At 41.7% G+C, this 18,687-nt stretch overlaps 2 protein-coding genes across 15 annotated transcripts in view; both read right to left on the bottom strand.

The window, feature by feature from the left end:
• The window catches only part of dhrsx (dehydrogenase/reductase (SDR family) X-linked), a 152,466-nt gene that overhangs the window by 129,152 nt on the left and 4,627 nt on the right, over positions 1–18,687 (bottom strand). For 2 of the 5 annotated variants that reach the window (XM_004911740.4, XM_012957608.3), the window contains exon 1: positions 15,720–16,341. The exons of 1 other annotated variant lie outside the window; for it this stretch is intronic. In XM_004911740.4, the coding sequence (XP_004911797.1) occupies positions 15,720–15,822 (103 nt within the window). In that variant the 5' untranslated portion in view covers positions 15,823–16,341. Of the gene's footprint in view, positions 1–8,460; positions 8,545–15,719; positions 16,342–17,405; positions 18,075–18,687 lie in introns of those variants that run through there. 2 more of the 5 variants (XM_002933618.5, XM_018091465.2) reach the window with 2 other exon arrangements.
• Positions 80–17,492, bottom strand: zbed1 (zinc finger, BED-type containing 1). 10 transcript variants are annotated; one of them, XM_012957604.2, is made up of 2 exons: positions 17,406–17,492; positions 80–3,920 (listed from the first exon to the last, which is right to left on the bottom strand). In XM_012957604.2, exon 2 carries the CDS (start codon positions 3,867–3,869, stop codon positions 1,788–1,790), a length of 2,082 nt encoding a protein of 693 aa, XP_012813058.1. In that variant the 5' UTR covers positions 3,870–3,920; positions 17,406–17,492; the 3' UTR covers positions 80–1,787. The 10 variants fall into 10 exon arrangements, with proteins under 10 accessions (XP_012813058.1, XP_012813059.1, XP_012813056.1 ...); XM_012957605.3 differs by having other exon boundaries at positions 80–3,923; positions 17,406–17,490; XM_012957602.2 differs by lacking the exon at positions 17,406–17,492 and adding an exon at positions 15,720–15,807.

The following is an 18,687-nucleotide window of genomic DNA, read 5'->3' as shown; positions in this document are numbered from 1 at the left end:
CTTATTCCTTTCCAAATGTAAATAATTTATTTTCATTTACGTCCTAGACCAAATGACGAAATAATACTCGAGACGCAAATGAACCAAAGTAAAGTTTATTTGGGTTATATATAAGCCACACTCTCACAGATGCTAACCCCTTTAAATTTTTCTTTTATATAATATGGGACCTCAAAGGCAATACTAGGTAAGGATAATTAGTTTTTATCATTAAGAAAACTGTCTAGTTAACTGATTTTTTTTTCTATTACTCTGTTTCTCTTTTTATTCGCCCTTTGGCCCCATTATCCACTAAAATGGGACCCCACTTTCTCTTCTCTCTTCCTTTCTTTTTCTTCCCTTAAGGGTGAAGACACACAGAGCTACTAGTAGCAGCTACTTGTCACGGCTACTAAAACAGACAATGCTGATCATTTACTGATAATTGTCTCTACATGTGTTTAGCAGAGGCAATTCTCAGTATTGTCTATGGCAGGGGATTTTCTGGCATATAGTAGCGGTGAAAAAGTAGCTGCTACTAAGTAGCTCTGTGTGTCTTCACCCTTAAAGATATATGCTGTTCAACAGGAAACTGCTCTATCTTGATATCTAACCTGTAAAAGTTAAATTGCAAATAAAAATTATTGAAATAAAATGCCAAAATGACTTTCCTTGTCCTTTAAAGGCCCCTGAATCCTTTATTATTTTACAGTATAATTTGAATTATATGGCATTAAATCAGTCAATTGATAACTATAGTCATACATGTTACAATAGAAGAATTCTGTTGTTTGAAATATTGAGCTTTTTTTGGTTAGTGTTGCCACTGGAAAACAAAAAAACAAACACAGACCTTAACTCCACTTTATTTCTGACTTTTAACAAATAGATGTTTTGTATTACTTGTGCTGAAGTATATCTTCACAATGCTACACTGCTATTGAACAAAAGTGTTGCATTTTGAGTATATTAACCTTTGACCTTAATAAATAATTTTAAGGTGTGAAACACTGTATAGCTTAGTACAGGGATCCATAACATCATACAGGGTTATCACAGCATTTAGGCAGTGAATGTAGAGATCTTACCCTTTGTTTAGGTGGGTCCGGGTGCTCATGCCCCAGACCTTCAGCTTAGGAAGCCATAATTGAGGAAATCACAAGGAAAAAAGTTGTAGGCAGGCACTCCGATAACCCAAAAAAACGGTCAGGAGATGAGGAGCAGCCACCAGAATCAGATTCATGTTTGCTATCATACTATCAAAGTCTGTACCAGAAAAGCTAACTCTTTTGTCTCTAGGAGTTTTTAGAATGGATTTTTGTATACAATCTCTATTTTTCTATTTATTAAATCTTTTGATTATCACTAGATTGAGACCAGTTATAAATTGTGTTCATATCATAAATGTTTTTGTCACTCTTAAACTTCTGTGTTGATTATTTCTTTCTCTAATTTCTCAATTTTATTTGTCAAGTTATCAGAAAGTTGTTGGTAGTCTGAATGCTCAGTTAGGTCTATATGACTGTCTTAAGTCATATTTTCCTTGTGATTTCCTTAGTCCGGGGATGTCCAACCTGCAGCCTCACTGTTATTTGGCTGTGTACGCTGGGAATTGAAGTTTAGGAACAGCAGCAAAGTAGGTTGGACGAGCTAGGCAAACACTATCTGTATCACTTTAGTAGACAACACATACAACATTCAGAACCAATTAAAATGAAGAATGCACTAGGGTAAAATTTTAAGTGGCTGGTAAAACAAACACCTTGCTGGAAGTTTTACAGTAGAATGTACCTTTTGAACAGTATATTCTAAATAAATCCATTATCCTTTATGGAAAAGAAAGCACTGTCAACATTAACCGAGTCACTTAAATTAAAAAACTGTTCTTGTTGCAAGCCCCACTCTCCTTCATCATCATCTTCTGGCTCTGCTTCAGAGCAATTGCGTGTGTTTTCATATAAAAATATCTGCTCATCCACATGAGCAGGAGCTAATCTATTTCTTTTTGAATTTACAACATTGGCTGATGAATTGAACAGACGTTCAGGGAAGACTCGGGTAGGTCTTATACACCAGTACTTTTGAAGTACCTTTGGTAAAAGTGGAAACAATGTCAAACGATCAGACCACCACTTAAGCGGATCTTCATTTAGACCAAGAACCTTTTGTGACTTAAAATTACTCAGTTCTTCGACAACCTGGGCATGCCATTCCTCCTGGTCTTCAGATGATCCCGACTGGCAAAAAATCTCAGCCAACATACTGTTGATGCTGCTGGTAGGGGGCGGGGTAGAAGAAGCCATTTTTTTCATTGGGGGCTCTTCTGAAATTATGAAAACTTTTTCTTCATTTTTAATGTTCTCTTTTCCTTTGTCTATGAAACATTTTGCCTCCTCTATCACTCTGTTCTCAACTTGTGCACGCTCAAATGCAGACAGAAAAGGCAGTTTTTTATATCGCGGATCTAAAAAAGTTGCAACATTTAGAAACATGTCTATTTCTGGTGTCTGCTGATAAGTGGAGGATAGAACTTTAGCAATCACTTCTTTAGCCATACTTATTTCTTTTGGGTCTGTCTCTTTGATGTTTAATGATGTATTTAGCAGCATATGGAGAAGGGGTTTGACCATACTAATTGTTGGATATTTTGACACTGACAACATCTCAGCGACTTGCTTGAACGGCTGTAGGAGGTCCACCAAACCTTCAATTGTATTCCACTCACTAGCTTCTAACATCAGATGATGGTTATTGCTATCTTCCACCAAAACACCTGCAATCGTAAATTGCTGTTCTTTAAGCCGTTGCAGCATCACAAGTGTGCTGCCCCACCAGGAAACACGGTCGCTTATGAGCATGCAGGGAAAGAGATTTTGTTGTTTCTGTTTCTCACAGAGCATGTACATTGCAATGGAGGACTGCTGAAAATACTCAACAAGTTTGCGACATCTGGAAAGCAAGCTAGACAGCTTTGGAAGTTGAAAAGCTTGCTGTATTCCCATATCAAATGTCTGCCCTAAACAAGGCATGTCTACAGGAATATCAAGAAGTGAACATGCCTTAACAATGTCTTTGCTAAAATCAGTTGTAGCTCCAAAAACTTTCGCACTGATTCCCCACTCAATGAAGGTTTCATACAGTACACGTGTAATAGTCTCTGCTTTGTTTTCCTCTGGGACTTCGAATGTTTTTAAACAGCGGGAGTTTACAGACAAACAATTAGAGGGACCAGTAGACATAAAGTAGACTGAGAGGGTCACATATGACCTGTTTTGAGTTACACTCTTCCACATATCTGTGGATATCCCACACCACAAGATATCGGTCAGATCTTTCAAAACCATCTCCCGAATAGCATTATATTTCTCTGGCAATACCCTGCTACATATATACTTCCTCATAGGAACCTCATACCTTGGTTCTGCTGTTTTTAAAAGGTTTTTAAATGTAGGTTCATCTAATATAGAAGCAGGGTACATTCCCTCACAAATCAGGCTGATAACAGAAGATGTTAGCTCCAGGTGTTTTTTATTCTCGAAGCTCTGGGTGTTTTTCATTATTAAAGTTTCCTGTACAACTTGCTGGGATGATTCTGGCTTTAATTTGGAAAAGGCTGTTGCAAATGCTTCTCTCATTTGTTCAGTATTGCTCTTTACAAATTCACAATACTCATCTGGGTGGTTTTTCTCAAGGTGATAAGAAAGGTTTGAGGTGTTTCCAGAATAGGCAATTTGGGCCATACAAATGCGGCAGTATATCTTCTTCCACTGCAATATACATCCCTCTGCGTTGGTGTCAAACCCAAAGTACTTCCATACCTTGCTCTTTGCTCTCGGGTGGGCAACTAGTTTAAGGTCAGGTTGCAAACCTTCTGCATTTTTATTCTCCATTGTGTTAAAGCAGCTGTTACGTCAGGTAATCCTTCACTCATTAATGAGTACCTGCTAGAGGCAGGAAGACAGATTAGAGATAATGAGAAAGTAAAAATTTGGACAGAAAAGTTCAGAGATTTAACAGATATACATTAAAGAACAGTGTATATGGGATTTAAATGTTTTTTATTAAAAACATTTAAAATATTTTAGGTGGAAACAGAAAATGGAGATTGCAGGGATGTAGGTGAGATTGTAACATGGAATTTAGATACAATGTGATTTCCTAAAATGAAAAATATTTGCAGGAAAATCATTAGTCAGTTATGTAATTTAAATGTAGATCAAAAATATATCATTGGTATTCATGTGTTGTCTTGATTTTCCATTATAGCCATACTCTCTTGCACTCCTATAGGAAATTATTTATTCCTGAATTATTTAGTAATATACAACCTACAGATTGGGCAAAACCATTTTGTTTTTTTTAATGGGTCACTTTCTTAGTTTACATTAGATTATTTGGTTTTATACATTTTTTTTTCAAATCTGATAGTGGTGGAATTATAAATAAAGCATATTGGCAATTCCAAAATACTCAGCTGTAATTACAAAGTGAAAGTTTATGTACTATTTAGTATGCTCAAGTCTTTGAGGCCGATAACGACAAAGTTTCCTTGATCATTAAGAGCAACTAAAAAATGTGGAATGGCCTCTGAAACACCAATGAGAAAACATATATGAAAGAATCTTGGCAAAATTATTAATGGACAACAATAACATACACATTAGTGTTGCTATAACATTGTTTTACCATTTCAGATGTAATGTTGTACTTATTAATATGACTATATATATATATATGTGTGTGATATAGTGTGGCGATTGTTAGAAATAAAAATGTCTGCACTGCCTTTATTGGAAAGACCACAATTAGATTAGATGTAGAACACAAGATCTAACAACAATTTCAGCTTGAAAAAATCTCTGCAAAATAGCTGTCTAGTGCAGAAGTGGGTAGCTTAGTCACAAAATAAATACTTTCTCAAACATTCTCCATATGTCTGCATGGGTTTACCCCATGTCTTCTGGTTTGTTGTCATGAGACAAAAACATACAAACAGGTTAATAGGCTTCTGATAAAACTGACCCTAGTGTGTTGTGTGAATGTAATAGGGAACTTAAACTGTAAACTCTGCTAGGGCAAACAATAATGTGAATGCAGAATAAACTCTGTAAAATAAAAGTAATATTTGCTACACATGACCCCTCCATCCAAACACTGGCTAACCCGAATATCAAGACTACAGAGAAATGGAAAAAAATTTTTGGCATCTTCGGCAAATCGTGGCACCGCGTATACCATCCCACACGCGATTTACATTATAGCTGGTGGGATGGCATTGCGGGGAGATTAGTCGCCCGCCGACTAATCTCCCCGTGTGTCACTTCCCCTAGAGATATGACACATGGTGATACAAAATGCCAGAAAATACCCTGCCATAGACATTGTCTCTGCTAAAATATACAATTACAGGTATGGGACCCCTTATCCGGAAACCCGTTATCCAGAAAGCTCCGAATTACGTAAAGCCCGTCTCCCATAGACTCCATTTTAATCAAAATTTGGAATTTTAAAACTGATTTCCTTTTTCTCTGTAATAATAAAACAGTACTTTGTACTTGATTCCAACTAAGATATAAATAATCCTTATTGGATGCAAAACAATCCCATCGGGTTTAATTAATGTTTTATTGATTTTTTAGTAGACTTAGGTATGGAGATCCAAATTACGGAAATACCCCTTATCCGGAATGCCCTTGGTCCCGAGCATTCTGGATAACAGGTCCTATACCTGTATTACTATTTTCTATTTTGTAGCCACAACAAGTAGCTCCATGTGTTATTGCCCTTAAACTGTATTTTTTTTCTTTATTTATCCAGCTACTTTAAAAGCTTCTTTTTCACTGACACCACTTTTGATCTCCACAGGGAGATTGATTCAGGAGTTTATCTACTAGGCAGGAATATTTATCAGTCAGAAACCTTCCTTTACAGCAGTTTTGTTTAGGATTAACTGATCTATTTGAGACCCAATATGTGGCTGTGGTCCCTTTACCTCATAACATGGTTACAAACTTAAAAAATATTAATTTGCCAGCCATTCAAACATAGCTTTAACAATATTAAGGATACAAAGTAACAAGTAACAAAGATACAAGTAACTAGGGGAGCAAATACATAATCTACCTTAATCTGTTTTTAAATGGCCTTCAGGCTTGACTGTCAGGTCTATGCCTTCCACACCGAGCAGGAGTTTCCATTTACATGACTGTAATATTTGTTATTTTATTTGGGGGGGGGAACAATAAATAAAGTTTTATCACTACAGCTCCACACCATGTTTATTCCAATAAATAAGACAAAAGGGAACGGCTACTTATAAAGAGCTAAACACGTGTCCCAAAGTGTGATAATTTTGTACCATTTCACTGCTATACCTCTGCACTCAGAAATGTACAGTTCCAAGGAATGAAGCAGAAGTCCAGAAACAATAGTGTTGCACTTCATATCTTTCTTTGTGTGTCATTTGGCAATATATGTTTGGCGCAAAAATAACAAAGCACATAATTAGAACAACACTATACCCTCAGTGAAGCATGGTGGAGGCAGCATCATGCTTTGGGGCATGAAGAGTGCTGTGCATAGGTGATGCACTTGCAATTCGACACATGGGAAACATTTTTGCAATGAGGAGTAGACAAATACTTATGTGCCAAACTGATAGACTCTTACTGAAAAAGACTTCGTGGAGTAATAAAATCAAAAGATGGTTCAACCAAGTATCAGTTTAGGTGGTATGCACACTAATGCAACCAGGTTTTTGTATGATTTTTTTTTTCCCTCTAAACTGTTTTTGATTTGTTTTCAACTTCTTTGAATAGATGGCAATTTTGCAATAAAGGTGGATGTCAGGGAGATGCCACTCACAGATGCGCCTGACACCGGGACGGGGTACTAGGGGGTTACATTTAGTCACCTTTCACCCAGGTTAGACTAACATCAAGCACCCCCAAACAAACCACCGCCCCAAATAACTATTCGCTGCCACCATCTATCATTAACAGGCGATAGAAACCTGATTACATAAATGTATCACGCACAAACTTTCTTACTGCAGTTAGGGTTAGTTCTCACTAAATTAACAGCACACTAGCAGCCACAGGGTTAAAATTACAGTCAAACCCACCCCCCTGCTAGCAGCCCACTAGTTAATTAGCATCTACACAGAATCTCTACCCAATACACATACACACAACCCAACAGTTGATACACCTAGGCCTGAGCAGTCATACAAGGTACGTGGGAATTGATATAGAGCCAAAGGACTAAACTTATTAAATTTTATATTTAATATTACCAGGGTAAACAGTGCAGTTTTAAAAAGATGTTACAGAAGAGAAACATACATGCAAAACAGTCAATAAAATAAACGGGGATAAAAACACAGAGAAAACCCTAGAACATTACCGAGTGATCTGTTGTGCCCCCTGAGGCAAGAGGTTGAAAGTCCTGAGCCCATCCCCCAACATAAGTTGCATAAGTTGAGGCCTCCAGAATGAGCTAAAGAATACCTGGGCATGCATGCTTTTATCCCCCGCTGGGCCCCTCCCTCATTACCGTATGCATGAGGAGGGAGTGCCCAGGAACTGGTCACATGACCCCTTTGGGTGGTCCCCACCCACCCTCTTTAGAGAGCTGTACTTCTCATGCCAGTTTCTTTTCATATAATATTGGTACTTGCCAGTAATTGTTTTAACCCATATGGGGGCGATCAAAATGATACCAAACATGGGGGGTGTCTCATGTCCCAGTCCCCCAGAAACTATAACTCCTAACTGGTGGGTATAGGAAGTCCCTGTTTGGTATCATTGGGAAGCCTGGGGCCTCCTCATAAATCCTATGTGTTTTATAAGTATGGGAACCCTAAAGCAGGGGAGATATGGACCCCTTTCTATAATCCATATTCTTCTGATAGCTGCACCCCCCTGCTGTTCTAGGCCCACAACTGGCTTTTTTGATCACAGATCAAAGAAACCAGCTTCCTGCTTCCAACGGGCTGGCCCCGCATTGTCTAATGAAGTTGTTTATGTTGTCACCTTTCCACAGTCCTGGTTGTGTCTTTAGGGGATATTTGTGAATTACCCCCTACTGGGAAGGGTTTCCCTCAAATGTGGATTTCAACCAGACTTTTCTATGGGGAGCCTTACTGCTCCAACATGACAGTGGAATACATTTTTTTATTAAACAAAAACCTGCCAGTTTGCAGGGGTGTGCAGATTTTTTATATCCAGTGTAAATACGGTAAGTTGTAAATTTCATCATGTCAGAAAATGTTTGCAACTTCAGAAGTACAGACAAGCCTGCGAGGAATCAAATAAGAAAGGCAGTACTATAAACTGGCACAAAGCAGGCTGGAGTAGAACTGTAAATTATTAACCAGAAAAGATCATAAGTGAGAGAGGAAAAAATCCAGACAAGGGGCTACAAGACGGCAGACAGAGTAACATTCAGAAAAAAAGACAATCTGTCAACCTGTCAGTTTACCTGTGGCAGGCTTCTGATGAATGATTCAAAGAGCAAGCATTCTACCAATTTTTGTTGGGATACATGTGTAGTCCTCCACATTGCTCTAAATTTTAAAATAAAAAAATATTTTTATCAGTTGTCAGAGTGTTGATGTTCCATGCTATTTCAGCCAGCACTCAATGTGTTTTGGTGTTATTGCTCCTCCATTTTCTTCCTATTTATAGTGATATAACTAAGGAGTGTGGCATTTCTAAAAGGGTTAATTAACTATTTTCCACTTCCAACATGCATCTGGTAAGATGGGACTACATGTAATTTAAAGGGGTGATTCACCCTTACATTAACTTTTAGTATGTTATAGAATGTCTTATTCCTAGCAATTTAGCAATTGGTTTGCACTATTCATTTTTTTTTTATAGTTTTTGAATTATTTACCTTCCACTTCTACATCTTTCCAGTTTTCAAATAGGGGTCACTGACCATGGCATTCAAAAACTATTGCTCTGGGATCTTACAATTGTACTATTATTGTTACGTGTTATTACTTATCTTTCTATTCAGTCTCTCTCATATTAATATTCCAGTCTCTCATTTAACCCACTGATATAAACATGCAACCATAATGTAGTAAATACCTGATAATTATATTTTTCTTATAATTTAGGGCAACATATAGTTTATTATTATTATTATGATTCCTCTGTCTAAGCTTTTTAGCTTAATGAAAACAAATCACCTATTCTTTTTATATGTAGAGAATTGTACATTGTTGACTAATGCTGGATTCAGCCAGATAAAGATCATTTTGATGTGTCAGTTACTGACAGAATAAATGTGTTGGTTGCAACAGCACAAAGAGGCTGAGGAACTCATATATTGAAATACATAAACAACTTAAAGAGCAAAAGAAATGAAGAATTTCTCCAAACTAACATTATGTAGAAAATAAATCTATACTGACACTCTGATGATGTTTCAACACAAATAAGGAATGACACCAGGTAGATTCCTGCACATGTGGACCCCCTTTTTTTTACCCACTACCAGATCCGACAGCTACTTCCTTATCTGGCACCTGGCCCACTGGTCAACATTAAAGGAAAAATAAAGGACATGTCAACCCCAAAAATAATTTTTGCCTAAGAAAACATAATTCTAAGCAACTTTCCAATATGAATTTATTACAAATTATTAGTGGTTTAAAAGTTATTTGTAAATGTATTTGCTATTGAAAGCAGCATTTGCTAAACTCCTGGAGCTTACTTTATATACAATGTTGGAGGTCAGACTCCACCAGCAAGACAGGTATGTCAGTCTGCTACCTTGTGATTGTTTCAAATGCCAGAGCCACCAGGAAGACAATAGAAAAGGACAGGCAGACACTACTTCTAATAGCAATTATATATATATATATACATATAACTCAAAAACCATTACAAATATGTAATGAGTCTACTTTGTGAAAAAATCTGTCAATGGCGAAACATGGAAATTCGCTGTGAATCTGGCACAAATTTTGCTCATCCCTATCTATTGCCCTTTTTCTCTTTTAACCCAAGCCTCTAAAGCTCCTGGAACATCTTGTCTTTTCTCATGTCTCTTCACCCATAATCTGCTGGACCCTAATCCCCTGTATTGTTCACACCTTTTAATCCCTGCATTGCTCACACTTTAGGCTCAGACTGTAAGCACCCACATTGTTTACCTGTTCACACAGACTGTAGGAGCAGTGCCAGCATTGTGTCACTGTATGCTTCTGACCTTCTTCCTACTGTGTCTCATACCATATGCCTCTTAATCTCTGTGTATTTGTACTTAATGTATTTATTATACTTGTCCTCCCTGTGTGTATAATTTTGTATATCGTAAGATGTACAGTGCTGCGTGTCCTTGTAGCTCATTATAAATATAAATATATATATATATATACGCACCATTCCCAGACCCTCAACATGGAGTGTATAGACCAAAAGGCAGCAACAAATGCGGGCATTCAGGTATTTCAACAGGGGCCATAAAGTATAAAAGTGGAGACGCTAATTGTTTTAATGCAGCTTTGACTGAAGACTTTTCACTTTTTTATTCTGTGACCCCTTTGGAAATGCTCTGAGTGCCTAAATGCCCATATTTTTTGCTACCTTTAGAAATTAACCTACCCACCCAGTAAAATTGATACTTGATGTCATTATTTAGAGGAATGCATATAAAAGCAAAATAGGAAAGCCAGTACTTTTTTCCAGAACAGGTGGACGAGACGGTCTGCCAACACTTAGAACATATCCTTTAACCCCTTTGCCTTGGTTTGGATTTTATACACTTCTGCTATTCCAAAATAAATTATTTGTATGGTTATAATGCACAGTGAATTGTCACGTTTGGCACAACTATATGTGAGCTCATTGTAATGAGTATAAAGAGAGCAGGCTGCAAAAATCAGCAGTAGTTAATATGTTAAAATGTCAATGGAGTATAGAATCAAGTACAATTATAATCAGCTAAAAATACATCATCAGCCACAAAACAAAAGCCATGCTATAATAACTGATCAGTTTTATTCATAAAAATTGCCTGGCGTGTCACAAATGACTCCGCTTTTTAGCAATGGAGTTATACATTCTTGTAACACTCACCAAGCTCTTGTCCTGTACTTCCATCAGTATATGCAATTGATTCATTTGGTGTATACACCCTTCGATTGTACAGCGCAGCAAAACTGTTAATGCTTTATAAATATGTTGTAATAACAATACATAAATTCAGCATATACACAGCAGCTGAATTTTTCACACCAACAGCCCAATAATGGAACCCTTTGCCCCCTCACGCATCACTTCTAATAAAACCTTTACAAAACACAGTGGAATTAGAATACAACCATCATGCAATGCGCCTGACCACAAAATAACCTGCACTTTGTGGCTACGTATGCAGTAATATCTGCACTGGAGCAGTTGGTAGTGCAATCACGAATCTAAAGGGGAGGGCATTAGTCGGAGCCACAGTACAAATGATGTCTGCGATAACCCTGCATATAGCACATACACACAGGGACCCGCAGTGCATGTGGCACATATACACAGGGACCCGCAGTGCATGTGGCACATACACACAGGGACCGGCAGTGCATGTGGCACATACACACAGGGACCGCAGTGCATGGCACATACACACAGGGACCGGCAGTGCATGTGGCACATACACACAGGGACCGGCAGTGCATGTGGCACATACACACAGGGACCGGCAGTGCATGTGGCACATACACACAGGGACCCGCAGTGCATATGGCACATACACACAGGGACCGGCAGTGCATGTGGCACATACACACAGGGACCGGCAGTGCATATGGCACATACACACAGGGACCGGCAGTGCATGTGGCACATACACACAGGGACCCGCAGTGCATATGGCACATACACACAGGGACCCGCAGTGCATATGGCACATACACACAGGGACCGGCAGTGCATGTGGCACATACACACAGGGACCGGCAGTGCATGTGGCACATACACACAGGGACCCGCAGTGCAAATAGCACATACACACAGGGACCCGCAGTACAAATAGCACATACACACAGGGACCCGCAGTACAAATAGCACATATACACAGGGACCCGTAGTCGGACACAGACATAGGCGGATTTTCCATAACGCTAGGGGAGGCTAAGCCTCCCCAGACCTGCTTGGCACATTAAAAGAAAAACAAAAAAAACCTTACTCCGTTTCTGCACTGTCCTGGAAATCTGTTCCTGCAAGCCCGTTTTGCTGTGCTCCGATTGGATCTTTCTTTTTGTGGATTCTCCAATCAGAGCACAGCTTTCTTGACAGACAGTAAAATTGACCAATCAGAGCACAGATGCACACAGGGATCGGGAGATTTTGCAAACTGGAAGCAGTGTGAGCAGAAATGAGGACTGAAAAGAAGAATCTGCAGCTGTAAACTTTACTTAAGAACCAACTCTCAAATTTTGCTGCAGATTTCATCCCATTCCCACAGGTACTATACACAGGTACTATACCCAGGTACTATACCCAGGCACTATACCCAGGTACTATACACAGGTACTATACACAGGTACTATACACAGGTACTATACCCAGGCACTATACCCAGGCACTATACCCAGGTACTATACAGTTCTAAAGAATCACTAGCTGACATTAAATTGTTTTTTGCCTGACCTGACATCTATAATAATTTATAATCTATCCCCTACCCTAACACATGGAGGGTAAGTTAACTCTTTCCCTCTGAAAAAGCTCATTGTGTGTTTATATATTTGTTGTTGTTTTTTGCACTTACTATTTTTTTTTTTTTTTGTCATTGTTTTGTTCATTTATAGTAAGTTACAGTGGGGCCAATGTTGTAACATAGTAACATAGTAACATAGTAAGTTGGGTTGAAAAAAGACATACGTCCATCAAGTTCAACCATAATGCCTATACCTAACCTGCCTAACTACAAGTTGATCCAGAGGAAGGCAAAAAACCCCATCTGAAGCCTCTCTAATTTGCCTCAGAGGGGAAAAAATTCCTTCCTGACTCCAAGATGGCAATCGGACCAGTCCCTGTATCAACTTGTACTAAGAGCTATCTCCCATAACCCTGTATTCCCTCACTTGCTAAGAATCCATCCAGCCCCTTCTTAAAGCTATATAATGTATCAGCCAGTACGACTGATTCGGGGAGGGAATTCCACAACTTCACAGCTCTCACTGTAAAAAATCCTTTCCGAATATTTAAATGGAACCTCCCTTCTTCTAAACGGAGTGGGTGCCCTCGTGTCCGTTGGAAGGACCTACTGGTAAATAAAACATTAGAGAGGTTATTATATGATCCCCTTATATATTTATACATAGTTATCATGTCACCTCTTAAGCGCCTCTTCTCCAGTGTAAACAGACCCAACTTGGCCAGTCTTTCTTCATAACCGAGACTTTCCATACCCTTTACCAGCTTAGTTGCCCTTCTCTGGACCCTCTCTAGCTCAATAATGTCCCGTTTGAGCACTGGAGACCAAAACTGAACAGCATATTCTAGATGGGGCCTTACCAGTGCTCTGTAAAGGGGAAGAATAACCCCCTCCTCCCGTGAATCTATACCCCTTTTAATACAGCTCAGAACCTTGTTTGCCCTTGCAGCTGCTGCCTGGCATTGCTTGCTACAGCCAAGTTTATTATCTACAAGGACTCCAAGATCCTTCTCCATTATGGATTTGCCTAGTGCAGTCCCATTAAGGTTATACGGGGCTTGCATATTTTTACATCCCAGGTGCATGACCTTACATTTATCCACATTAAATCTCATCTGCCACTTAGCTGCCCAGATTGCCAGTTGGTCAAGATCCTGCTGCAGGGATGTCACATCCTGGATAGAATTGACTGGTCTGCAGAGTTTTGTGTCATCTGCAAACACTGATACATTACTCATAATACCCTCCCCTAAGTCATTTATGAACAAATTAAACAAAAGTGGACCCAGTACAGAACCCTGAGGGACCCCACTGAGAACCTTACTCCAAGTAGAGAATGTGCCATTAACAACCACCCTCTGTACCCGATCCTGTAGCCAGTTTTCTATCCATGTGCAAACGACTTCACTAAGACCAATAGACCTTAGCTTAGAAAGCAGTCGTTTGTGGGGAACGGTATCAAATGCTTTGGCAAAATCCAAATAGATTATATCTACTGCATCCCCACTGTCCAGCTTCTTACTTACCTCATCATAAAAAGCAATTAAATTGGTCTGACATGACCTGTCCTTCATAAAGCCATGCTGATTACTGCTCATAATGCCATTCTCCACTACATAATTTTGAATGTGATCCCTTAACAAGCCTTCAAATAACTTGCCCACCACGGATGTCAAACTTACAGGCCTATAATTGCCAGGCTGAGATCTTATTCCCTTTTTAAATATGGGAGTGACATTCGCCTTCTTCCAATCACTAGGTACCATACCTGATGAAAGAGAGTCTGAGAATATCAGAAACAAGGGCCACTGCAATTCTGCCCCTAGCTCTCTCAGTACCCGAGGGTGTATTCCATCTGGCCCAGGTGCCTTGTTTACATTTATCGTGTGTATCAGTGCCAGTGTTATAGTGCCAGGGCCTGAATATCTGCAATCAGTACCCACTGTGTTTCACTGTATATAATGTGCTAGTTTTGTAAATACGGACTGCGTCTCACTGCATATAATGGGGAGTCAGTACCCACTGCCTTTCTTGCTATAAAACTAACATAAACACATCTAAAGGGGTGGTTCACTTTTAAGTTAACCTTTAGTATGTTATAAAATGGCCTATTCCTAGCAACTTTGCAATTGGTCTTCCTAATTAATTTTTTTGAATAATTTGCCTTTCTCTTCTGCCTCTATCCAGATTTCAAATGGGGGCCAAAAAATATTAACCCTGCATATAGCACATATACACAGGGACCCGCAGTGCATATGGCACATATACACAGGGACCCGCAGTGCATATGGCACATATACACAGGGACCCGCAGTGCATATGGCGCATATACACAGGGACCCGCAGTGCAAATAGCACATATTCACAGGGACCCGCAGTGCAAATAGCACATATACACAGGGACCCGTAGTCGGACACAGACTATTATTACAAGGTGATGGGACATACATACGATCACATGGCGGCGCCTAAGAACTAGCGCCTTAATATTGAGGGTGCGCACATGTGACGGGGGAGGAGCTGTAAGGCGGAAGTGGGATTACGAGATGGGGGCGAGGAACCTCGTATATCGATGTTACTTTATTTCCCGCGCCGCAGGAATTTCCCAATACAGCCCTCCGCATATATAGCCAATTATATTGTGTTACATTATAATATTATCGAGGTGCTGTTCTCTGTTGCTGTAGCCAAGGTCGCAGCGTTATTGCGCCCTATTGTCATTTACGATACCTGCAAGCCAATCGCTCCTAATCTGACTCCTAATCCCCGTTACCCGATAAGAAACCCACCTATATCGCGGACTGAGCAGCTGCAGAGACCGCTCTCCTAGCACACTGCATTCGGACGGGTGCAGCTCTTATGTCGCAAGCGATTGGGCGCCGTGTGACTACACGAACTAAATGAGTTATCGCGATACACTGTGACTATCCCGACTGGCTGGGCGCATGCTATTCATGCGGGATGATATGCAAAATGCGCGCCTGGGGGTATTGCGATACAATGCAGTACAGCCGTGTCTTAATCCCCACAAATTTCCCTGCCCGCCCCCCCCCTTATTTAGCGGAAAGTCTGACCTGGCAGGGAGAATGCGCGGCGGCCACACACTTGCTGGAGGATGACTGTCAGGCCTGTGTAATAGACCCTGAGGATGGGAAGGAGCACAGCCCTGAGCCACATGCCGGCAGCCCGGGAATAAGTGGCAGCCGGGTTACAGCTGGATGTACTGGGCGGGGAATGGACAGCGCTGAAGTAATTAAGGAAAGCACTGAGGGACTGTGGAGACAGCAAGGGCCCAATTCCCTCCAGCACACAAAGGGGTTAACGGCTCCTGTTACAGGCAGGAAGAAGAGAACACTCCTTTAGCTCCCCCCTCCCCTTTGCTCTACAGCTCTACAAAACACAGTGGAATTAAAATACAACCATCATGCAATGCGCCTGACCACAAAATAAACTGCACTTTGTGGCTATGTATGCAGTAATATCTGCACTGGAGCAGTTGGTAGTGCAATCACGAATCTAAAGGGGAGGGCATTAGTCGGAGCCACAGTACAAATGACGTCTGCGGCAGAGATGCGATAACCCTGCATATAGCACATATACACAGGGACCCGCAGTGCATATGGCACATACACACAGGGACCCGCAGTGCACATGGCACATACACACAGGGACCGGCAGTGCACATGGCACATACACACAGGGACCGGCAGTGCACATGGCACATACACACAGGGACCGGCAGTGCACATGGCACATACACACAGGGACCGGCAGTGCACATGGCACATACACACAGGGACCCGCAGTGCACATGGCACATACACACAGGGACCCGCAGTGCATATGGCACATACACACAGGGACCCGCAGTGCATATGGCACATACACACAGGGACCCCCAGTGCACATGGCACATACACACAGGGACCCGCAGTGCATATGGCACATACACACAGGGACCCGCAGTGCATATGGCACATACACACAGGGACCCGCAGTGCATATGGCACATAAACACAGGGACCCGCAATGCATATGGCACATACACACAGGGACCCGCAGTGCATATAGCACATACACACAGGGACCCGCAGTGCAAATAGCACACAGACTATTATTACAAGGTGATGGGACATACATACGATCACATGGCGGCGCCTAAGAACTAGCGCCTTAATATTGAGGGTGCGCACATGTGACGGGGGAGGGGCTGTAAGGCGGAAGTGGGATTACGAGATGGGGGTATATCGCTGTTACTTTATTTCCCGCGCCGCAGGAATTTCCCAATACAGCCCTCCGCATATTTAGCCAATTATATTGTGTTACATTATAATATTATCGATGCGCTGTTCTCTGTTGCCGTAGCCAAGGTCGCAGCGTTATTGTGCCCTATTGCCATTTACGATACCTGTAAGCCAATCGCTCCTAATCTGACTCCTAATCCCCGTTACCCGATAAGAAACCCACCTATATCGCGGACTGAGCAGCTGCAGAGACCGCTCTCCTAGCACACTGCATTCGGACGGGTGCAGCTCTTATGTCGCAAGTGATTGGGCGCCGTGTGACTACACGAACTAAATGAGTTATCGCGATACACTGTGACTATCCCAACTGGCTGGGCGCTTGCTATTCATGCGGGATGATATGCAAAATGCGCGCCTGGGGGTATTGCGATACAATGCAGTACAGCCGTGTCTTAATCCCCACAAATTCCCCTGCCCCCCCTCCCCTCCCTTCCCTTATTTAGCGGAAATTCTGACCTGGCAAGGAGAATGCGCGGCGGCCATACACTTGCTGGAGGATGACTCTCAGGCCTGTGTAATAGACCCTGAGGATGGGAAGGAGCACAGCCCTGAGCCACATGCCGGCAGCCCGGGAATAAGTGGCAGCCGGGTTACAGCTGGATGTACTGGGCGGGGAATGGACATCGCTGAAGTAATTAAGGAAAGCACTGAGGGACTGTGGAGACAGCAAGGGCCCAATTCCCTCCAGCACACAAAGGGGTTAACGGCTCCTGTTACAGGCGGGAAGAAGAGAACACTCCTTTAGCTCCCCCCTCCCCTTTGCTCTACAGCACTACAAAACACAGTGGAATTATAAGGTCTGTAGCATGTAATTGGTCTCCTGTCACTAAAGCAGAAACCCCAACAACCAACTTCCATCATATGACAATAATCATAATAATCACTCGGACAACATTATTAGTTTTTGGAAAAAACGGGGAGGTCATGTTTATTAAAAGTTTTGACCGAATAAAATGCGGGCCCCAAATCATTCCCATTTAAGGGAGAACACAATTTGCACCGTTACAAATGGGCAGGCCCACCACCAGTTGTCATAGTAGACATATATGGGCTTCTCCTGTAGGGATAGCTCCTGCCTGGAAGCAGAACCAGTGCCAGTGAGCCCCTCAGTGGTTGCCCCTCCAAAAACACATTTGGGCTTCTCAGGGGCGATTCTGGACATATCACCGCCTAAGGCGGCTCCTGGATGCCGCTCCCCCCCCCACTCCCCAGCGCTTACCTCCTGAGCGCAGGAGCGGGTCCGGTGGCGGTGAGATCACTAGTGCAGAGAACGCAATTGCGCTCTCTGCACTAGAAGAGCCGAATTTCCGGTTTAAAAACCGGAAATTCGGCTCTTAAAGTTACCAGGAGCGGCTTTTTGCCGCCCCTGGTAACTGGGGCGCTTCTGCCGCCTGAGGCGAGTTTCTCAACTCGCCTAATGGCAGAAGCTCCCCTGGGGCTTCTCCTGTAGGGATAGCTCCTGCCTGGAAGCAGAACCAGTGCCAGTGAGCCCCTCAGTGGTTGCCCCTCCGTTAAAATATGGGCTTTGCTTGGTTTATCCCCAAGGCCAGAAAGCAGAATCCGTGCCAGGTGGATTCCCAGCGGTTGCCCCCACACAGTTCCAGGGCCTGCCAACCACCATATGGGGCCCGCATTGCCGCCACAAACAGAGAGGAGTTTGCCAAAAAACTCCATCTCTGAGCCCCAAAACAAACACCTATACATGACCTCCAAGTTTTTTATCACATGCTCCATGATA

This window comes from Xenopus tropicalis, chromosome 2, assembly GCF_000004195.4.
Source record: "Xenopus tropicalis strain Nigerian chromosome 2, UCB_Xtro_10.0, whole genome shotgun sequence".
In the NCBI taxonomy this organism is placed as follows: Eukaryota; Metazoa; Chordata; class Amphibia; order Anura; family Pipidae; genus Xenopus; species Xenopus tropicalis.
This window is presented reverse-complemented; position numbering and strand designations above follow the sequence as displayed.

Bases quoted from the DNA above. Each gene is read 5' to 3' on its own strand.
- zbed1 (XM_012957604.2), bottom strand. From the start codon at position 3,869: ATGGAGAATAAAAATGCAGAAGGTTTGCAACCTGACCTTAAACTAGTT.